Source organism: Girardinichthys multiradiatus, chromosome 23, assembly GCF_021462225.1.
Source record: "Girardinichthys multiradiatus isolate DD_20200921_A chromosome 23, DD_fGirMul_XY1, whole genome shotgun sequence".
In the NCBI taxonomy this organism is placed as follows: Eukaryota; Metazoa; Chordata; class Actinopteri; order Cyprinodontiformes; family Goodeidae; genus Girardinichthys; species Girardinichthys multiradiatus.
In genome coordinates this window covers 34,433,224-34,456,245 of record NC_061815.1, presented here as the reverse complement: position 1 = coordinate 34,456,245, position 23,022 = coordinate 34,433,224, and the positions used below count along the sequence as shown (strand labels likewise).

General features: G+C 38.1%; 2 protein-coding genes across 2 annotated transcripts; both read left to right on the top strand.

Annotated features, from left to right (window-relative positions):
• Positions 1-780: 780 nt before the first annotated feature.
• Positions 781-1,952, top strand: LOC124860088. The gene is made up of 2 exons (XM_047353064.1): positions 781-1,039; positions 1,582-1,952. Exons 1-2 carry the CDS (start codon positions 781-783, stop codon positions 1,950-1,952), a joined length of 630 nt encoding a protein of 209 aa, XP_047209020.1.
• Positions 1,953-5,578: 3,626 nt separating this feature from the next.
• On the top strand, positions 5,579-21,396 carry LOC124860087. Its single transcript, XM_047353063.1, has 11 exons — positions 5,579-5,620; positions 5,722-5,854; positions 6,508-6,685; positions 7,854-7,916; positions 11,578-11,710; positions 16,275-16,374; positions 17,627-17,953; positions 18,941-19,297; positions 19,387-19,515; positions 19,650-19,699; positions 19,803-21,396. Exons 1-11 carry the CDS (start codon positions 5,579-5,581, stop codon positions 19,923-19,925), a joined length of 1,635 nt encoding a protein of 544 aa, XP_047209019.1. The 3' UTR covers positions 19,926-21,396.
• Positions 21,397-23,022: the final 1,626 nt, after the last annotated feature.

Here is a 23,022-nt window from a genome sequence, read left to right as displayed (position 1 = left end):
TCCTGTTGCTTCAGTGTGAGGTTTCCTAATATAGACAGATGACATGATTCTTTTGTGGGTCACACTAATTCTACTTCATCAAGGACGTAAGTAGTACCTATGTGCAATCAAATTCTCATTCAAGTGTATAAATGATGCCTTATTTTGTTAAACAAATTTTTGTTGTATATTTCTTTTTTTTTTACCGTGTCCTGACCGGCAGAGTATCGCTCCGAATTGTTGTCTGAGTGCCAAGAAATTGCCCAACAGATTTACTTTCCCAAGCAGAGCATCACAGCTAATGCTTTAAAGCTCTGCTTGATATTTATAAAAGAAACTTTATTATAAACTTCTTTGGGAATATTTCAATTGTTACGGACACGGAGACTGAAATGAAAAGGAAAAAATAAGCTCAGAAAAGAGAGAGATGGGGGAAAAAAGGGAGAAAAGGAGGAAAGAGTGGAGGAGAGAAAGAAGAATGAAGAGAATACAAGATTACACCCTGCTTGCTTATACACCTGCAGCTGTTTTTTTTTTTTTAACAAAATAATACAGGACAATTCTGAATGTAAAATGTACTTAGTGAGAGGTGCAGCCCAATATAGAACATCTGTGTATCTGTCAACACCTGAAGCTTAACACCTGTGAGTATGGGTGTGGACGCGATTTTGTATACAAGGTTTCTCCACAAAAATATGCAATAGCGTTGTTGTATATTTCTAATCTAATACAGAAACTTTGGTGTCAGTGGTCACAGTTCACACTGGTCAACATTTGACTTTGACATGTCATTTTACTGAGATGTTTCAGAACTTGGATTGGCTCTACTGGTACAAGCAGAGTGCAGGAGATACTCTGAAATTAATTTCAAAGCTGCGTAAAAACACAAACCCCATTTATGGACCAGGATTTTCTTCCTCAAGTTTCCACAAAACATATGGCGACAAAATGAGCCAAATGACAATTTTGAAGACAACTATTGAAGATGATGGAATGTATCACTGTGCTCATATTAACTGGCTTGAATCTGCGTGGAGTGCAACTTACTTGTTATTAAAAGGTAAATATGTAAACAAAATGTTCAGGTTTGAAAACTAATATTGAAAGACATACAAAGGCATGTCTGTTTGTTTGAATTTGAAGTCAAAGCAGTTTGATGTTACTGTGCTGGAATGTGTCTAGGTACAGAAATGTTTTAACTCTAAATAAACTTTTAAAACATAAGGTTTTAACATCTTCAGGTTATATTGAAACATTTTACTCTATGGTAGTATTTAATATAAATTTTCACTTCTAAACAAAGAAATGTATCATTAAATCATTGTAGAAAAGACAACATTTGTCAAATTATGTTTTTTCTTGAGAAAATTAACCAAATTAAAATGTATATGTCAGTTTTTTTAAAGGCAAAAAAGAGCTATTTTACAATCTTTATTTCATTACAACTGTTTTAGCAGCTAAACTTCATGCGAACACAGGTTGATTTTTTGCCAGAACATGTTGAGAACACATTAAAAGTTTAAATTATGAAGCATTTGACATTTGCTTAACCCAAAAGCACAGAGTAGTGAAAACAATTTTTATTTTATTTTTTTTACAGAGGAACAACGAGAACATCGAATACAATTTTTATTCAACAGTCAGTGGTTTCACATTCTGCTCATGGAGCAGAATCAGTGTCTCTGGAGTGTTCATTCCTCACTGACTCTGGTCAAAAGTCGTGTTCAGGAGAACCCAGTATGTTCTGGATAAGAGCCAGGTCTGACAAATCTTACCCAAATGTCATCTACAATGATGGAAGAAGATCACATTATTGTGAAAAGAGGGCTGACATTCAAAAGAGATGCATTTATAACTTCTTCAAGAACGTAAGCTCTGATGGTGACGCTTACTACTGTGCTGTTGCCACATGTGGAGAGATATTATTTGGAAATGGAAATAGCCTGGATTTTCCAGGCAAGTATAACATTTGATCTTTTTCCATTAAATAATTTGAAGAGTTTACTTGAGCACTCTTGGGTGGTACTTTTTGCATCTTGTAAATCATGTGAGAACAATGGCAGACAAAAACAAGAAGTTTTTACTGCTAAGGAGATGCTGAATATGTTGGAGCCAATCTGTGTCCTGTCAACTCATCCTCAGCAAGGAGGACTTACTGTATCCAATGGATACTAGTGATCCTAATCGATTATTTGCCTTTTGAACATTTTTATAATTCTATTTTAAAATGCTCCATTTGGAGTCAAATCTAATTTGCTCTGTATGTTCTTTTTTAAGTTGACAAAATGGCTAATGTAGAAGGCCTACATTTTTATCAACTAATACCTATAGTTAGTTATATTTTAGTTAGTTATATTTTAAAAACAAATTAAAGTACAGTACTCATTAGATTATTGCACACTATTAAATAAATTAATTATTGAACCTGGCACTCGATAATTAATTGATTCTCTGATATTATTTGTACAAGTTTCTAATATTCATTTTATACATGCTTTTATTAACTTTGATTCCTAATATCATGACTTTTCACTCCCAATATCATAGTCTGACCAGAACCTTATTTGGAAATATTTTTCAACATCAACATGCATAACTGTTGGAATAATTGTATATAGATTTCTTATATTTCCTCATCTTTATTAACTTTACTATTTGACCTTTATAACCTTTCATGTTGTATGTATAAGTAAACATGTAATGAGTTGTTTGCAGGCAAGGAGGAAAGGTGGAATCGGGATGACACAGTGACAGTTGAGGACATCATAAAGATGAAGGCTGATTGTGCTGAACAAAGAGTGCACATATCTTAAGATTATGGAGACTGTGCAAGTGTGTTTGTACAAGATAATGGGGTACATGATCTATGTCACATTGTTGCTGTTGTTCCCCACCCTTTAAGAGCAGCAACGTTTATGTAACCAGGGACCACCTAAAGATAATAAAAGAGGATGTCGGAAAGATGGTTTTCAGAGCGGTAGGAGATTTGTAACTGAAAGCACATCTGTCTGTTCTCCTCGCAGTGAGTAAAAACTAATTCTCTTGTCTTTCTCTTCTTTTTGTGATGTTATAAGTATTTTAGGTTAATTGAACCTGACAATAACATTCCATAGATGTTGATAATTGTAAATAAATCTCCATATACTTAAAGTTCATGAGTGTTGAGCAGTGCTTGGTAGCATTGTTCTTGTACCATTATTCCATGTTCCTCTAAATTATACATTAGGAAATCATTTGATTTAAATAGTCCATCATTCAAAACAAAAAACACAATTTCTAGGCAAAATTTTAAAATCATTGTCCTTCGGCTGTTATGTTCTTTGTTATGTGCTTTTATTATGGAAACAGCAGGAAAAAGACATGCATGTAAAGTTCAGCTGGAAATCAATTCAAAAATACTTTATTATTCCCATCATCATGTACATCATCATAATACAAATTGTGTTATTTATTGAATCAGTCACTAACCCAAATGTATTAGAATTAAAATATTTAGCTTTTTTAATTTTTATATATAATTGTACATAAATTCAAGCAGGAATGGGTTAAATCACACTGGACATGTGATGCCAAAGTGCTGTAAAACAGAAAAGATAAATAAACTTAGGTGTGAGTAGTTTTATTTTTTAGAGTAAAAGTCGCTTGGAAAAAACAAAAGCAAAAGACAAATCGCAGGGGACCGAGTTGTGAAGAGGCGACCCATGGCCCGAGCTCTCTGATGTGGGCTGTCATAAATTGCTCCACATACCACCATCTTGTTTTTTCTATTAGGTTAGGTCATTGTCATGCAAACGGTCATGTTGAGCTACACAATGATCGTTGCTAAATAAGTATTTCTGTCCATTTGCTAATACGTTAGCAGCAATAGTGAAAAGTGAATATGATGACACTGATTAGGCACTTGAGTAAGGGATATGTCTTGGTTTGTAACAACTCAAGACAAGGCTACCTTTACTTATTTTTCAATTTAAAATACCAAAACCAATCAAAATTGAACGGAATTGTTTTACACTAAACATATAAATAAAAACAGTTAGTGATTTGTGATTGTTCTTTTCTTTTTGTGGAAACAAACAGTGTCAGTTCAGTGTATAGCAACTATAGCAAGTGTTTTTTGCAGCTTCCATGCATGCTTTCACAAATTAAATAAAGGTTATATTAATCACTTACTGTTCTATTTCACAAGTCACAAGCAAGTTATTTTGATTGTAGTAGACCACATCCGATTATTTGGCTCCTTTGATATTCAAAATCTACTGAACCATTAAACAGTCAGACATTGAGAAGAATTTATATTATATACTTTTATGTTTTTCTTTATCATCATGTGTGATTTGTTTATCCTTTTGATGTTTTTAATGGCTTCTTTTTATGCACCACATCCTCCCTTACAGGTTATGGGCTGTCTACCCTCACTAAAGCCTTCTTAGAACTCTCACTCTCTCTGAAAACTTTGTTATTCTTTCATTGGGCTTCTGAGAAATACATTAGACATTTTATTTTGAAGACTCTCCTGTTGAGAAAGTACAATGCTTTGTACAGTTTGTACTCATTTGAAAACAGATGCACTTTTCAACAGCAAAAGGCTTTTTTGACAAGTGACCCAAAAGTCACTCTACACCAAACACCCAAAAAATAAAAGGGGAATGAATAAATAAAAAAAGAAAGTTTAAGACTCGGAGACACTACAAATGGCCATATAAATATTAGGTGAATTAATAAAAAATAGGTCAGAATGCTGAGAGCTTGAGCAACTCCAAGCATTATGAAAGCAGAGGTAAGGAAATCTTCATCAGAGTAGACAAAGTGTCTGGATAGGATGAGAAAAATTAATATCAGGTCATTGCTGTAACGTTTGAGTAATGCCTGCATAAAATGTTTTGCAGTGGCTCATATATGCCATCTCAGAGTTGTAATGCAGGAGTATATTTCAGCCTCTACGAAGTCATTGGACATCTGGCTTAGCATTTGCTCAAACTGCATATGCTACAGTATCAGATGCGCTGAAAGACAATGCTGGAGCATTTGTTTTATCCAAAGGAGCATTATTTTCAACGACATTGAAAACCAAGGTATGGAACACTGTGGCGTGAGTGTAACTAAGCATCTCCAGCTAAATACATCTACGTTATATTTTGATCCAATTGTTATCAGCTGTGTTTAATGAGCATTTACACATCTCTACCTGCCATAGAACACCTCAGGCATGTTCTGTAGCAACGTTTTGTGTTATATAAATAAATTTGACTTGCCTTGCCTTCATAAACAGACACACTGCTGTTGTGGATGTTGAGGGGAGGCATTGCTGTGGGTGTTCTCCGGTTATGGAAATTTTTAGTGCCTTGCTTGATTTGCTCTTTGATACTCTGCAGGAACTGACAAAAGTATTAGAACCCCTCAGTGTTGTTCCATTCTTCTCGTATTTAGTCTTAGAGTAATGGTTTCTCAGCATTCTGCTTGCAGCTGTGAGATAATGTCAGGATCTGGAGTCATCTGCTGCCTGCTGCTAACACCTTTCCAACACTAGGTGCCGCCAGTAGAAGAGTCCTGAGGCGACAGGTGTTGCGCATCTATTCATCAGCTGGGAAGCATAAAGAGGATGGTTGCCAACATTTCATCGCCTGAGTGTTTTGCCTCCGTGGTAATCTTCTGGCCAGCTCTGAAAACTTTGCAAGAATTGCTGTGAAGGATTTTGAAGTATTTTTCTGTGTGAATTCTAACTTCCCCTGTTACCTGTTCCAGGTGCGATTTCTGCCTGACCTGTCCCAATCCTCCGTTGTGGTACTGGCTACTTCCTGGAATTGGACTGGACCTGGCAAGCGGGGCTTCTTTCCTGACACTTATCCTCTCCCTGGAGGTTTCCCCGGATTCTCCAGTAAGAGAATGTTTCAGTTAGGTCACATTCTGACGTTCAGCCACTAATCATTTCTCTTTGTGTTTTTTCAGTGACGGGAGATTAGATTCGCCGTTTCTGTTGCGCTTGACCAAGTTTGCAATAAACTTCTTTATTTAACAAGTTCTCTGAGTGTCTCTGTATGTGGGTTAAGTCGGCTGTAAAAATCATGACAGATAATATGTATGCCACACTGTTAAGATTATGTCTGGAACCTCGTCTTTCTGGGTCTCACGAGAGTTACCTTGAAAACTGTTGTAGCTTATAAGGAGAACCTTTGCTTTGTCTAGGGAGAACGATTTGGCAGCACTACTGAGCGCATCTCCAATGCTGTAAAAAATCCTTCTCTCTTGCAAGATTAAAATAAAGCTGATTCTGAGTGACAATCATTGGTCTCTGTCTTGGTAAAAACCAATTTTTCTACAACACTCTGGAAATCCATCATCTCCACTGTCTGGATCAGGTAAAGCTCCAAATGGTTCTGACCGCACCAGCTGATCAACCTTCTGTCTGTGTGCAGACTTGTCATTGTCCTGGATCAGACCATTAACTGTTGCGCCAGATGTGTACAGGTAGAAGAAGAGTATGGAGAGAACACACCTCGGGGGGTGCTGGCGCTGATTGTTCTTGTGCAGAAGAAGATGCTCCCCAGCCTCACTGCTTTCGGTCAGTCAGGAAGCTGGATGAACCTCTGACAGTTGGGGCCCAGCACTTTGAGCTGGGTGATCTTCTAATGGAGGACGTCTGGGCTGATGGTGTTGAAGGCAGAGCTGAAATCCACAAACTGCCTGAAGCCTGGACTAACCGGCTTCAGTTAGCCTGCTACATCCTCCTACATGGCTCCCGAGGAATTTAGCTGGGGGAGGGGCCTATTAAACAGTATTTTTATTTAATATAATTATGTTAATACACATTTATAAAGCCTTGCAAATGAAATAACCATGTTGTTTACTAATACAAAATAAAGAATAATGTGTTAAACAGTGACATGTAAGTGCGCAGTCACCAGAAAATGCTGAGTAATTATGCTCAGGTTTGCATAAACTTTAGCTTGTGCATTGCAGAAATCTTAGAAACTAATCTGCACTGCATAATAATCATTGTATTTAAAACATATTAACTCCAGAAACCTGAAGGCAACTGTACAACTTCTCCTGAAGAGATTTGGAAATGTTTTTGAAAAAATACTATAAACATTTCCACTCTTGTTTTTTCAACCTTAAATGCCGAAGTAAGGCCCAAAGTGATCGAATTTGGATGCTCTAGCCTTCACCAGCTATTCCCGCCCTTACCTTAGCATAACTTCTGTTGCATAGCAACAATGACAGCGTGACGCACAGCACAGTGAAGGACTAATGGAGCCCAAAGGTTAACCCCTCGCTTATCTCCACTGTATACTGCACATGGTTTTTATTTACCCCTTTATATATTCCTGATGGCATATAAGCTTGTTTTCTTCTGAATATTCTTGTTTTATTATCTTTAAATTTTATTCTCACTCAATAATCAGCCATTTAAAATGTTTATAATAACTTTCATGTTCATTGATAGAAAAAAATAATACTAAAGAAATTATATTGATGACAAATACCACTTATTTTATTGGTAAAACCATATGTATTTCATTTTTTTGCGGCACTAGTGGGCTTTATTTTTTTCTCAGTGTTTTTTGACAGTAGGCAGACAGGAAACAGGGGGTGTAGAGAAAAGGGGAGACATGTGGAAAATGTCGCTGGGGCCATGACTCGAACCCGGGTCCACCACATTGTAGACCAAAGCCTCAGTACATAGGCCGCACACTTAAAGTCCTACACAAACAGTGCTATGCCCTTGGTAAAACGTTTAACAACTCAAACACTAACATAATAACTCTCTGAACCAAGTTTAAATCAATTTATCTGTAGAGCATAAAAACAAATAAACCAAACATTTCTCATCAGATATAATCTGACAGTTTAATTTGTGTTTAACTTCCTCTCAGTGGTAAAACCCCGCAGGAGTATGATAACGATGGGCCAGGAGACAGGCGTCCTTCCCCAATACAGTGAGCCTCATCTTCTAGGCCAGTTGACAGTTGGCGAGCTGAGCCGGCTGTTAGCACAGTGGGAATCGACATCTCCAAACACATTAAGCAATTAACAGATATTTCAGCCTTACACAGCTTTTTTTAAACATTGTAAAAATTATTTTGTTTCACAGAAAGCGTAATATATCCAACTTTATTCATAGCATCTCTCTCTCTCTCTTCTGCCATTACTACTTCCGTTTGAACAATCCACTACGACCCACAATGAATCATGGGATAGAGTGGGCCACAAGGGATACACCGGATATATCCTTTAAATCTGGGGAAAAGAAGGACACAGTTGTCGGTCGTATTTGGAGGAGCCTTCAAATTGACGTACTTGTCCTTCGAAGGATGAAGCCCATGAATTTGGACACAGCCAAAGCCCATTTTGGCACACTATCTTGTCAAAGTGTCTTTACTGCCTCCCCATTTAATGGCCTACAGCTATTAAATGGCCGTGGCAACTTAATTTACACAGGGTTGTATTTTTTCTTGGGCGGGCCCAGATATCTGAATGGGCAGGCCCCGCCCCACACACCCGCCCCCCCTTGGCATTGGTTCTGCCAGAGCCTGGGCTAACTGGCCTGAGCCTGCAACATCCTCCTGGAGCGTAGGATAACAGGCCTGACTCTGCTATGGTCTGTGCTCCCTTGGCCTCCTGCTCCGCTCTGCTTCACTTGCAGGGCTTGTGCTCTGCCAGCTTGCTGCTTCTCCCTATTACTAAAGAACCATGGCTCTCACTAAAATACTATACTTTGTTTGGACTCATTGTAGCATATGTGCCATTTTGTAAGACACAGTTTTAACCATAATGCTCCTGTCATGTTGTTTAGAGATGTCTATTTACACCAAAGAGATTATGACAGTTTTATTGTTACAAAGATTTTAGGAAGTGCGCAAATTGTACACTCTCATGGCTGCCCCTTTTTCTATTGTGAAAATATGAAACTTTTGAATTTGTTACTTTTTATTATGAGTTTGCTGGCAACAATGAGACATTTGAAATTGCTAAATGTTATTAGTCAAAATCTTATTCTGTTACTTCTTCTCATATCTGGTAATGTTAAAGTACACCCTGGCCCTCCAATTTGCTCTGTTCAAATTCCTCAAACACCAATATTGGTTTGGGTTTTGATGATTTTTGTACCCATAAAGGCATGGGCTTCCTGCACATTAATGCTGGAAGCTTGTTACTAAAGATGAACCACCTTCACACTTGGGTGGAAAGCTCTAAGCCAAAGTTTGTTATAGTTTCTGAGACTTGGCTGCGTAGAAATGTTGATTATGCAGAGGTAAACATTCCTGGCTATGTTCTTTTCAGACAGGATGGAATGTCAAGAGGTGAAGGAGTTGGCATTTTTACGTAAGATAATTTTTAATGCTCTATTCTCTATCACGTTCTGGGTTTGGATCAGACCAAAGTGCAGATAAGAGCTTGGCAGCCGCATGATGAGAGAAAGGCTTCTCTTTAATTAAAGGTCTCCAAAACGTAACATAATCCAGCATGTACAAACATGAGTCGAGCCAAAAACTTACATGTGTTCACAGTTCTGTAACGTAGCAAAACTGAGCATAAACTACCCCTGTTTATGCTCAGTTTTGCGGAATGAGGAATAGTGACGGAGGAACCAGCGGGGAACAAAGAACACAGACAAACTAATATACAGGGAGAAAAGAAAGGCAGGTAATCACAAGAACTAAGAACAGGTGTGGCAAGGAGACATGGAGGCATAAGGGACAGGTGGAACTAATTAACAATAAAGGAAAACATAGACCTAAGCACAGTTAACACAAAAACACAAACCAAGTCCAAGGATGTCATACCATGACATTCTCTTGTCAAAGTCAATACCTAAACTCTTTGATTTATTTATTGATCACTCTGACATAAACAACTAACCTCCATTTCTGCTACCTGTATGACCCCTTCTCTTTTCCAATGGTTATAATCCGTCTGACAGAGAAAGGTATCCCAATCCTTGTGGTTTTTAGTATAACAATGGCCAGCAGTGGGACCCTTTGTGGAGTGCCTTGAGACGACATTGTTGTAAATAAGCGCCGTTTAACTAAATAATCTGAACTGAAACTTTCTGTGTAGTTATGCTGCTATAGGCTTGGGCTGCTGGAGGATATGATGACCACTTTCACCCTCTTCACTACATTCTCACACTACTCTCCAATTTTGCATTATTTGCTGTTATTTCAGCTTTTAACTTTGTTCTCTCTCTTTTCTCTTCCTAGAAGCTACACCTGGCCTGACTCTGTCTCTACCTGTGACACATTTCTGGAGAGGGGCATCGTCCGAGCTTATGCTGGCAACAACTTAATGCTTACCCTCTACCGATGATCCACATGGCCCTGTCTTTCAGTGTTTAACCCTTTCTCTCTCCTAGACATGGCGATTGACTGAGCTTTTACTGTAACTAATTATATGTGCTCTCTTTCAGACTTTAACCTTGAAAACAGGGAGTTTTTCCTCTCCACTGTTGCTACATGCATGCTCAGTATGAGGGATTGCTGCAAAGTCAACGCCAGTGACTGTCCACTGTCTCTACATGCTCATCCAGGAGGAGTGAATGCTACAAGTCACTGACTGGATGCAATCTGCTGGCTTTCCTTAGACAGAAAAACTTTTTATCCAATTTGAATAAATAACTAACTCTGACTGCACTGCTCAATGGTTAGGACTAATTGGAATGTATGTACCTGACCTTTGTGAAGTGCCTTGAGACAACATTTGTTGTGAATTGGCGCCATATAAATAAAACTGAATTGAAAAATTTGAATTGAATTCAGTTTCAATTGTATCTTGTGCATCTAAGGTTCTGGAGAGACTTGTTCATAAACAGGTTAATTTGTTATCTTGAGGCAAACAATTTGTTATCTCTTGTACAGTCTGTTTTCTGTTCTGGTAATGGATGTGCAACAACAGTTTTAAAAGTTAAAAATGATATAACCGCTGCCCTGGACTCCAAACAGTACTACAATGCAAAATTCATTGATTTAAGACAAGCTTTTGATTCTGTGAACCATTCCTGTCTAATCAAAAGACATAGCTGCACTGGAGTTTCCATTCAGTCATTGACATGGTTCTCTAACTACCTCTCAGACAGAGCACAAGTGATTATAGACTCTGAAGCTTCTAAATTTTTTAAATGTCTTCAAATGTGTGTCTCAACGTTCCAATTTACTTTATTTCATTTATATTAATTTATTTGATTTAATTTATATTAATTATATCCCACAAGCTGTTAGTAAAGTTGCTGTACATTTAAGCAGGTGACACTATTTGTGGAGCTATCTCTGAATGCTAAGAAAACGTCCTATGGTTTAACTGTAAAAAATCTGTTAATCTCTTCAATTCGGATTTTACTACCATAGATGGATCTATCCTAGAGCAGGTTAGACAGATATCTTTATTGTAATCTTAATCTGTTTCCACAGGCTGACATGTTAAGTTGGAAATCCACATCATACATATAAACATTCAACGCAATTAACAATTACAGTACAAGTGCACAACAGCGGGCAAAATAAATTCAATAAGGCAGCTTGTTTAGAACAGCAATGGCTGAAAGAATAAAACTCATTTTAAAATGGACCATTCTATATTTAAGTGTCCAATATCTGCATTCAGAGGGCAGGAGCTGAAAGAGGTTATGGAGCGGGTACTCAGTGTCCATAACTATTACTATGGCAGGGTGGGTCATTGCTCTGTCATCCAGTTCTGTGATGTGTGGTGTGGGGGAACAGATTATTTTCGATCCGATGTGAGTGATTGTGAGGAGCTTATTTCTATTTGCGACTGACAGCATGGTGTAAAAACTGGTAAAACAGTACAGCAGAGTGGACTGAATAATATTTGGTACAATAGCAGCAGAAGGTGATTTCAAGGTTACAGAGTATAGGTACTTGGGAATCTGGTTAGATACAGTAGCTCAATGTGCTTTTGTCACCACATCACCATGCTTAAGTTCAAAGCAAAACTTGGCTTTCTGTAAAGAAACTACTTTTGTTTTACATCCTAGTTTAAAAGAATAATTGTTAAAATGTTTATTCTTCCCTTGTTTGATTATTGGGACATAATCAAACAGTCTTCAAAAACTGGATACAATTTAGCATTTTGCCATTCGATTTATCACCAATGCCCAGTATAAAAAACACCACTGTCTGTTGTACTCTCAGGTTAATTGGCCTTCATTACAGTCTCGTCGTAATATCCACTGGCTCCAGTTCATTTATTAAACCCTACCAGGTCAGTCAACTTGTTACTTAAATCAGTTACGGCAACAGGAATACCCCTTTAGATACAAAACTCATTCCTCCCAATTTATTAAATTGAAAGTCCCTAAGGCTAAATCTTCTTTTTTCCATGCGTTTTTTCACCTTGATGTTCCAAATGATTTGAATTTTTATTGAAACACATTGCATCTTAAAACTTTGATTTTACTATCTACTTTTAAACACAGAGTAAAAGGTATTTTTAAGAAATCATATGATTTTTTTTATTTTTTATTGAATGAACACATTACTTGTTGTATGTTTGTAAAAGTTTGATGTCCTCTCCCCATTTTCCCTTTCAAGTGTTTTAGCACTTTCAGGATAGCATTGTAAATAAGAAATTGTTTTTTTGTAAGGATGATGATTATTGATTAATGAATATTTATCAAAAATTATAATTAAAAATCCTCATTCAAGAAATATGTTTTCTCAACCAACAATCATTGCTTATGGATAGAAATCAGATGTCCTCTGGTGTTGTGATTATGGGCTCAAAGCACTTAATAATTACAATTAGTTAATTATCATTAATAAATGATAATTATTAACCAAAACCACTCTAAATGTCACTGCTTAATCAGCTGCTTCACTGATAGGTTGGGGAACTTTGACTTTATTTTGACAGATAAATCACTCTTCCATGAAATAAATACAAATGCTTCTCTTTAGATATATATGTGAACATTTATTGAAACCATATAGCCCTGATATAATTATTACTCTGGTCTAAAAACCTTCACCTAACTAACAAGCACTATTCTACAAAAGAGTAAAATGATTACCTAACAATAATAATAAAAGAAAATGTATGTGCACTAAGTGTCTATGAAAATCAAACCAGCAGTTTTATGGACAAAATGTGCAGTTTGGGTAACTTGGAAAGTGGAGCAGAACCACTTTACAGGGCAGCCTTCTTGGTGTGCTGATGTGGCGATCTTTGGCGATCAGCTGATAGACAGTGGGTCATGTCCTTAGCCACACAGACTCTGATTGCCCCAAATCTCAAACAAAGGGTCATAACACTCTGAGGCGGGAACTCAGTGGAAAAACTCCAGTAGTAAAAGTGGGACAAAGGACTAGGCCGCAAGGCCCAGACCGCGGCTGCTTTGAATGGAAAACGTTTAAAAGTCCAACTTCTAACTTCTGGCTGATTTGGATCAGCCGGTTAAAAACATGACCATACACACCTAAATATACCTATCCGATTTAATATAAAAACAATGAAATTACTTTGACGTTGATTTCTTCTCTTCACCAGTTGAGGATGGGTCGTACGTCTGAAGAAGAAGGGGGGGGGGGGGGGGGGGGGGGGGGGGGGGGGGGGACCAGAGTGACAGGCGTCCGTGATCACCTCCAAAATGAGTAAACTTCTCATCCATCCAAAATGGGGAAAATATGAGGAACTGTTACAGTCGACTTATTCAACAAACTCCTCTCCTTGAGAACAAACCTCTATGGGTTTTCACCTGCGCCGGAGTGTCAGTGGGGTCTTCGATCGGTATATGAATCTACTGACCCTCTTGTATCAGACAGAATTCCAGCTTTTAGGCTGTTCTGGGTTTGGCCTTGTGGAGGAAAAAGTGACTCGCCTGTGAGTTTCTGTCGCTCCACATATGCGACTCCATTGCATCATCCCATGAGACACAATGGAAATGGCAATGAAAGTTTGGTTTCCGCGGGTTTTATAATCCCGGGTGACATCAGAGCTGCGATGCCTGTTGGGCTGCGCATGTTCAGCTGTGCAGCCCAGACGGTCTATCCGACCAAAATGATTGATCCCAACATCTTAATGTTTTGCCTGGTAAAATAAAGGTTTATTAATAAAAAACAGGATCCTGACGTCCATCCCTGGGTGGTCGAGGTGGTGTAGGATGAAGTGTAGTCCTAGGTTGACTACATCATCTGCCGACCTGTTTGCGTGGGAAGTAAACTGCAGGGGTTCCAGCAGGTGGCTTTTGAAGTCCCTCGTGCTTCAACACCATATGCTCAAAGAATTTCATTACCACTGACGTCAGGTTGACAGGTCTGTAGTCATTTAACCTCGTGATGGTGTGTATCCTTGGGAGCGGGATGTTGATGGAGTACATAGGATCCTCACACAGCTTCAGAGACCTATTGAAAACATTAATGAAGATGGGGGCCAGTTGGTCAGTGCAGGTTCTCAGACATCAGGAAGAGACATTGTCAGGTTCTGGAACTTTCTTGATGTTTTGATGCTGAAAAATTCAATGCAATTCAATTAAAAAATACCTTATGAATCCCAAAGGGAAATTAAATGTTGTTGTAGCTCATTATGTAGGTTTCTTCAAAGAGCTGTTGTAGATGCTGATGGCTCTGGACAGGAAGGATCTCCTGTAGCGCTCCATCTTACAGCATATCTGAAGAAGCCTCTGACTGAAGACACTGTTGTTGTAGGACAGTCTCATGAAGAGGATACTCAGGGTTCTCCATAATGCTCTTCATTTTATGAAGAATCCGTCTTACCACAATGATCTTCAGAGGTTCCAAAGGAGTCCCCAGAACAGAGCCAGCCTTCTTTATCACCTTGTTTAGCTTTTTTAAGTCCCTGGCTCTGATGCTGCTTCCCCAGCAGATGATGGCAGAAGAGATCACACTCTCCAGAACAGACTTATAGAAGATATACAGCATCTTGGTGCAAACACCAAAGGACCTAACCTTCCTCAAGAAGTACAGTCTGCTCTGTCCCTTCTTGTAGACGGCTTCACAGTTGCATCTCCACTCCAGTCTGTTGTCCAGGTGAACACCGAGGTATTTATACTCCTCCACCACCTCCACCTCTTCTCCCATGATGGAAATAGTTTTTGACTTATTCCTGGTTTTCTTCAAATCTACAGTCATCTCCTTTGTTTTGGTCACGTTCAAGATGAGATGATTGTTTTCACACCATGCCACAAAGTGGTCCACCACCTTCCTGTACTCAGCTTCTTGTCCATCTCTGATCCAAACCACGACTGCAGAATCATCCGAGTATTTCTGCAGATGACAGGGGGTCCTAATAGTTTATTGTTTGCTTACTCAGGTGGGCCAACAGGAGTCTCTCTAGGAGCTTCATGATGTGGGATGTCAGGGCAACAGGTCTATAGTCATTGAGGACTGATGGGTGAGTTTTCTTTGGTACTGGAACAAGACAGGAGGTCTTCCACAACACCGGAACCTTCTTCTGGGCCAGGTTAAGATTGAAGAGATGCTGCAGAATCCCACAGAGCTGCTCTGCACAGGCCTTCAGGACTCTAGGGCTGACATGATCTGGACCTGCAGTCTTATTCCGATTCACTGTCTCCAGTTGCATCTTCACCTGACTTCTTGAGACACACAGGTGAAATGGGGAGGCAAAGGAAGCATCAGCATCTTCTGATATGGTTGAAGGCAAACATATAGAAGCAGAAGGGTCTATGGCTGAGGTGGAAGATAAAACATTTGAGGTGTTACTGGACAGTTGTCTGTCCTGTGGGTCAAAGGAGGGTGGGATGTCTGTTTGGCTCTGAGCAGGAGAGGAGGATGCTGAGCTTGTTTCTGAACTGAACCTATTGAAGAATGTGTTCAGTTCATTGGCTCTGTCCAGACCTCCATCAGTCTGATGGAAAACCTTTTGAAATCTGAAAGCCTATTGATATCTTTCTCAGATATCTTAATTTTAGGCAGTGGGTCTAATGACAGGAGGGTTGGTGGATGTGGAGCTTATGTATTAAAATGCAAAGTGGATGAATTGATGGGAGGTTTAAACTACAGGCCAATTTCAATATTATCTTTGCTTTTCAAACCTGCAGTAAAAGCTGTTAAGGTCGTCTGCCAGGGTGAAGGGCTAGGCTCCTGTAGGCAGTGAGGTTTCTCAAACCATTCCAAACTAAGGCTCGGTCGTTAGCTGTGAAGTTGTTTCTTAGCTTCTCACTGTAGCTTCTTTTAGCTGCCTGAATCTCCTTGTTAAGGTTGTTGCTGGCTTACTTTACAGGCCCCAGTCCCCACAGTTGTCTTCCTTGTTGACCTTCGTTTATGTAAAAGTAGATTCCACCTCGTCTCTTTTTTTCCCTACAGCTTCAAACTGCGGTCCGTTTGAAACACCTGGAAGCCCGGCATCAGACGTGCAATGTCCTGGATGTGTTCACTCAGCCATGTTTAGGTGAAACGGAGGACGGTAGATCCACGGAAGTCATAGTTTTTAGAGTTTAGAAGCAGCAGTTCGCCCATTTTGTTAGCCAGAAAGCACACACTATCCAGTTGAGTTGAGGGCTAGGTTGTGTGGAGTCCACGTTGCCAAAGCTTCACAAGCGTGCCTGCCCACTTACTTTCACTGGAGCAGTTCCCCTCCAGTGTAAGTGACCACAGAATGGTGGCAGAGAGCAGAATAAACACACAAGAACACAAAAAACAAGGGAGCGAAGTATCTGCCATCTGCAGCGCCACTTTGGAATATCAGACAAAAATAGCCTGAGTAAATACAAAATGCATTAATTAAATGATAATAAAATAATAAAAATAATAATAAATAAAATTAATAAACAAAATATCCAAGCCACACTAACAATGTGTGGAAAGGTAATTGGCCCCTAATCCCAACCGCTGGTTCTGTAGGCCTTGGCAGTAACAGCTCCTATCAAGCATTTTGCAATTACTGGCAAGTCCTTTACATCGTCATAGAAGAATTTTGGCCCACTCTTTGCAGAACTTTGAAGAACTTTTAGTTTAGTTGCCAAACAGGTACAACATAATGTTTAGGTTTTTTTGGCTCTTATACATGATGATTTATGGGCTTTAAAAATATTTCATCATCTAGAAATTTGTGGTAATTGTAATAACTGCATAAATTTAAACCTTCTGATCATAATGTTGTTCAAATATTAATCAAAAACTCACCTGCTGGTTGCGCTAGTGGAAAATTCCATGCCACGGATAAACATGGAACCATTACATGAAGCAGATACTATGTTTAGCATCATGTCTGTTCACAACCCCCTGATTTAAATCCATCTTGACTCAAGAACACCTGATGATTCAGAAGAAAAAACAACAGATATGCAAATCCACAAACGAAGGCACAAAAAAGGAAAAAAAAAAAAAAACAGAGCAAAGGTTCATTGTATAAACAGGAAATGTCCTTTGCGTATATATTCTGAGGCAACCAATCAGATGCATGTGGCAGTTGGGATCACCACACCTCCCCCTGTTACTAAAGGATCCAGAACTAGAATGAAGACAGTGTCACAATGACTCTGTTATGGCTCACACTGTTATTTCTTCAGCAAGGATGTAAGTACTATATATGTATGAATTGAAACAGAATAGGTCCAAATTAAACTATGTAACACTTGGTCCGTTACTATCTAATAATATATATTTTGTTTCATGCAGAACTTGTTTTCACTTGCTGCTCTTTCTCCACAATGCAGATACCTTGGTTCCAGTGGTAACAGTTGAACTTGGTGAACCTGTGACTTTGACTTGTGCTTTCACTGAAGAATATCCGAGCAACGTATGGCTTTACTGGTACAAGCAGAGTGCAGGAGACACTCTGAAAACAATTATAATGCAGCGGAATTTAATAAATCCCACATATGGACCAGAAGTCTCAGCTTCAAGATTTAATGTGACAAACAGCATGAAAGTAAGCAATCTAACAATTTTAAGGACAGTTCAACACGATGAGGGATTTTATCATTGTGCTAAAACGGACCTGTACAGATTTAACTGGACTGGGACCTATTTGTCAATAAAAGGTAGGTCAGGTTAACAAGTAGCACGTACATTGCATATATGTATCTTGATGTTAAATGACAGCATTTGGAAATTCATGATTTCTTAAAAAATATAACTTAGTTGAAAATGCAGAGAAATGCCCTGCTGTCAAATGCTTCTAGTGTGTTTCTCTGACTCGCATTTAATATATAAGATCTAAAAGCTTGGTAAGTGCCTCCAATGTATCTTTTTATTTTTGTTTTCTCCCAGTGAAAAAAAAATCCCTTAATCAAATGTTTTTTCGTGAAAAGTTAAAATGTTTTCTTCAAAAAAACTCATTCAACTTTTTATGTTTTTCAATAATGTCTAGTCTCTTAGCCAAATAAAGAAAATTGATTTTTCACAGTGATATTATTACTGACAAACTTTGCGAGCATGACAACTCAGTAAAATAATATTCTTTTTGTGTTTGCAAATCAAAATAACTGACAGAGTTACCACTGTTATATCCCAGTTTGGTACCAAGCTTTCCAAGCTAAAAATTACACTGAATAACAATTTATTTACAGATTTCTGTTATTTTAAATCAGTGAAGAGAGGTTAATTAAACAGATATTAACTATAAATAGTTATTTTTTCTGAGCTGCAGAAGATAACCAGTTGCAAAATTCCTAACCCGACAATCCCTCAGAACACAGAGAATAAATATCTTTGTTTATATAAAATATGACCTCAGAGTAGCAAATTTAATCCACCCATTGTAAAAGTACTTAAGAATGCCGTTCAAGAAATGATGGGATGGTTTTATTTAATGATGTTATCCTTTCACAAGACAAAAGAATAATTATCTAACAATTTAAGATAAATATTACTTTAATACAAAAGAGGTTACCTTTCGTCTTCTGTCATGCTAGCTGTTACTTTTTATTTGTTAATGTACAAGTTTCATAGGTTTTGTACTTTACATGTACAGGATCAATAGGGATGCACATGATTAAAAATTATTTTCATTTATAAATTTTTTTCAGGAAGGTCTGAGAGAACAACAAACTATACAGTTGTTCAGCAGCCAACAGTTTCTGACCATGGCCGCCCAGCAAACTCAGACACTTTGCAGTGTTCACTCCTCTCTGACTCTGAGAACACAGCATGTTCAGAAGATCCCAGTGTGTTCTGGTTCAGAGCCAGATCAGCAAAGTCTTTTCCTGATATTATCTACATCGATCCAAAAAGAGCTGAAAATTGTGAGAAGAGATCTGACTCTCAGAAGAGATGCATTTATAACTTCTCTGGGAATGTCAGCTCCTCTGATGCTGGGACTTACTACTGTGCTGTGGCTACATGTGGACAGATATTATTTGCAAATGAAAGGGACCTTAAAAAAGGTCTGGCATTGTATATATCACAGCAGCTATTATACAAATGGCCAAAATCATCATAAATAAATGAATAAAACGTTTTCTTTGTTTTCTAGATAAAACAAATGAAATCAATGTGCTGGTGGTCACAAAAGTCACAATAATCTGTTTGGTGATTTCTGTAATTAGCAATATTGTCTTCATCTGCTTTCGAATACAAAGAGCTGCATGTGAACGATTCAAAGGTTTGTTTTGTTTACTGATTAATATAATTTAAAGATTTTTAATACAATAAATTCTTAAAATCACATGAATTAAAATAAATCAAACCTCATATACACTGAGTATTTATGTGTCACTGTTTGGTCCATGTTTACAGAAAGCTCTTCTTCACAGAGTAGACTCAACTTTAGCCAAAAAGGAGACAATGTAAGTAATGACTCTGAGTCAGCTAATTTGTTCTTCGTAACACTAAACATTACATCTGAACATTACAAAATGACTTTTTATGAATTTTTATTTTTCTGAACAGACTAAAGATAGACCTGATCTGAACTACGCTGCATTACATTTCTCAGAAGGAAGAACATCAACAGGAAAGAAGAGAGAGTTGATGACTGAATGTGTGTATTCACCAGTTAAAGGATCAGTTTGAATATATGTATGTCAACTTGTGTGTAAAACTCAAATTTTTAGACTTTAGTGCATACTGTTGCTGATGCACATTTAAAAGTTGTGGATTCAATTAAAACTGAATAGAAGGAGGAAGTGTGGAAAAATAAGTGTGTTTTTAATGTTTTATTACAAACCTGCCTCCATATTGTAGTGTATTTGAACAATTAACTTGTTGGGTATTTATGTGGACTTCATTAAGTACACAAGTTGCAAATAAAAACAGCTCTATATATCTGGATCTTTCCGATTTTCCAAACCAATTAGCTGTCAAGCTTATGACAGCTAATTGGATCCAGATAAATAAATAAATACATTAAGTTCATATAGCTGAGACTGTTCTGTATTGTTAAATGGATGTTAAATTTATGAGGTAAAAAAAGGCTTGTCAGTCCTCTGAACTAAAAATAGAACCAATCAACCTCTTTACATATCTAAATAATACATGGAATTATAGCTTTGTGAACTTTGTGAACAAGGGAGAATCTCATCTTTTCTAAACCAAAACAACCATCTGCCACTCCCAATTAGCATCATACCTCCGCGCTGCATTTATAACATGATCATGTTCTTGACTGTAACTTTAGATCTAATGAAGCCGTGTTGGCTCTCAGCTTTAACTTTACTGATTTGTTACATGAAAATTAAAAGTGGTGCAGAAGACATAAGTTTTGATGTTGATCTTGAATTTGAGAAAATTTCAGCTGCTCCTATGTATTCTGTTTTATTAGTTTTAACAAGACTTTTTCTAATCTATGTTTTTGTTTTTTTGTTTTATTTATTTTTTCTGATCATTCTGAGCATTTCTGGATGAATGTTTATGGTTGTGAAGGTCATAATTATACATAATTAGTCGCTTGTGATGAATTTTTTACTTATTTCTAGTATTTTGTTCCCTGTATTTTGGCCCAGGCTCCTATTTTAGTTTTAGACTTTTCCCCTTTGTCTATGGATCATCTTATTTTAGTTCAGCTCCGTCTTCATTCTGCCTGTGTTATTTAGTCTTCTTCCCTTAGTATCTATGCTCAGCATTCTCCCTTCGCTGTTTAGCATCTCCTTGATTAGTCTCACCTGGTTTAAATGTCAATCTTCACTCCTCCTCAGTATTTAAGCTCCTTGGTTTCCATTGTTCACAGCTGGTTTCATTTGTTCTGTCCACCATGGTTCCCTGTTCAGCTCTCCTTGCTCTTTTGTCATTAAATCCTTGTAATACCCATGCTACATCCTGTCTGTGCTTTGGTCCTGCTTCTACACAACCACTTGTGACAGACTTTACTAGAATGTTCCCGCACTTTGTTGCTGGCAGACTGTCTTTGTTAAATTTGGAATATTTCATATTTCACATTTCCCAGACTTAAAAAAACAGAAATCAATCAGGTTCACAGTCAAGCAAATAAGAACCAAGAGTAAAGTTATGTCCAAGAGCTACACTCTGTATCAAACTGTTTACCAAACCCAAAATATATATATATTTTAATTTGAGAAATAAACAATATCACTCAGACTGTTGCTACAATGTCTATGAAACAATATGCAAATTTTAATTATTAAGATGATTTTATTTTATTGCAATAGGTTTCATAATAGTTATCAGTTTAATCTATGCACAGACATTATAAGTATTATTGATAATATTATTATTTTTTCTTAGTACTGGTACCAGCAGTCTGCATTGTTGTTCATTTTAACATTCCTCCCCAACACATGCAGAATGTGTTCTGTTTTACATGACTTTTATCAGGGACGATATTCTTTCTTTCAATGCACACAATGCAGTCAGCACTCAGATCTTTGTATGAGCAGATATTACAGTGTAAGCTGTTTTATTAGCCTTAAAATATGATAATTGAAATTAAAGTTGAACGAAACCCCAAATCAACTTTTTTTTGCAGATAAACTTTATGAATAAACTTTTTAAATTCTGTAATATTTGTCTTAAAACCGTCTTAGTCCTGCCCTCTTTGGGTTGAACGGTGGCTATGGCAGTTGAGTTTTCCTACTAGTTCAAATGGCATAGCTTGGTACGTTCCTACGTTACAGCCCTGCATTTGGGTATAAAACCATTTCACTCAAACACACGCCCTCGTGGTGAGTCGGATCTAGCATGTTGGATCTGTGAACATTGATCATAGCGTTTATGCTTTATTCCTTTGATCATATGCTTTACTTAAGACAATATAAATCTACATGTAAATGTAAACTTTTTGAAAGGTTGTTTCTGTTTTGAATGTTAGCCCATGTTAGCAATGATGCTGCTAACATCACTTTCCCACAGAATGGGACACAATGGGTCCACAGAAACTGGATCCATTCTGTCCTCCGCTGGCTCGGCTGCACCAGCTTCAGGCCTCGTTGAATCTGCACCTTGACCCAACAGCTTGAACTGATGAGGCTCAGGCCTGTTGGGCTTCATACAGCCTCCATCAACCTCTTGTGATGAGGGGGTTGAAAAATCTTCCACTTGAAAAGATCTATTTGTGGCGCTCTCGTCCTCCTGACCAGGCTCCCACTTAACCCCCTTTGCTCATCCCTATACTTGGTTGTGCCCCTCAGTTTCTCTTGGCACTGCCCACTATGGTGGCATGTTTCAAAATGTGTTTGGGGGCGGGTTTATGCTTTTCTATTGGGATTAGTTCCACTTTAAGGACGCTTTATACATGCTTAAGGCTTTTATTGCGAAGGTTTGCAATAATGACTGTTAAATCCTTATGTTACTGTTTTTGGTGTCATGCCGAGTATAAATAGGCCCTCACATACAACGCTGGTAGTCAAATAAATCTGACCAGTTGGTGACACGTCATTTAACAAACATACCAAACCATTTTGCCCCTCCTTGAACCACCACCTTAATGTGGTGGAGGGGTTTGAGTGCTTGAATGATACTAGAGGCTATGTCGTCTGGGGCTTAAATGCCTCTGGTAGGGTCTCCCATGGCAAACAGGCTCTGGCTGACAGGTCCCGGCTCGAAAGAGAGATGCGAGGACATCCCCTAGTGGGCCCACCACCTGTAGGAGAAACCATGAGGGACCAGTGCAAAGAGGATTGGGCAGCAGACGCAGGTGGAGACCTTGGCGGCCCGA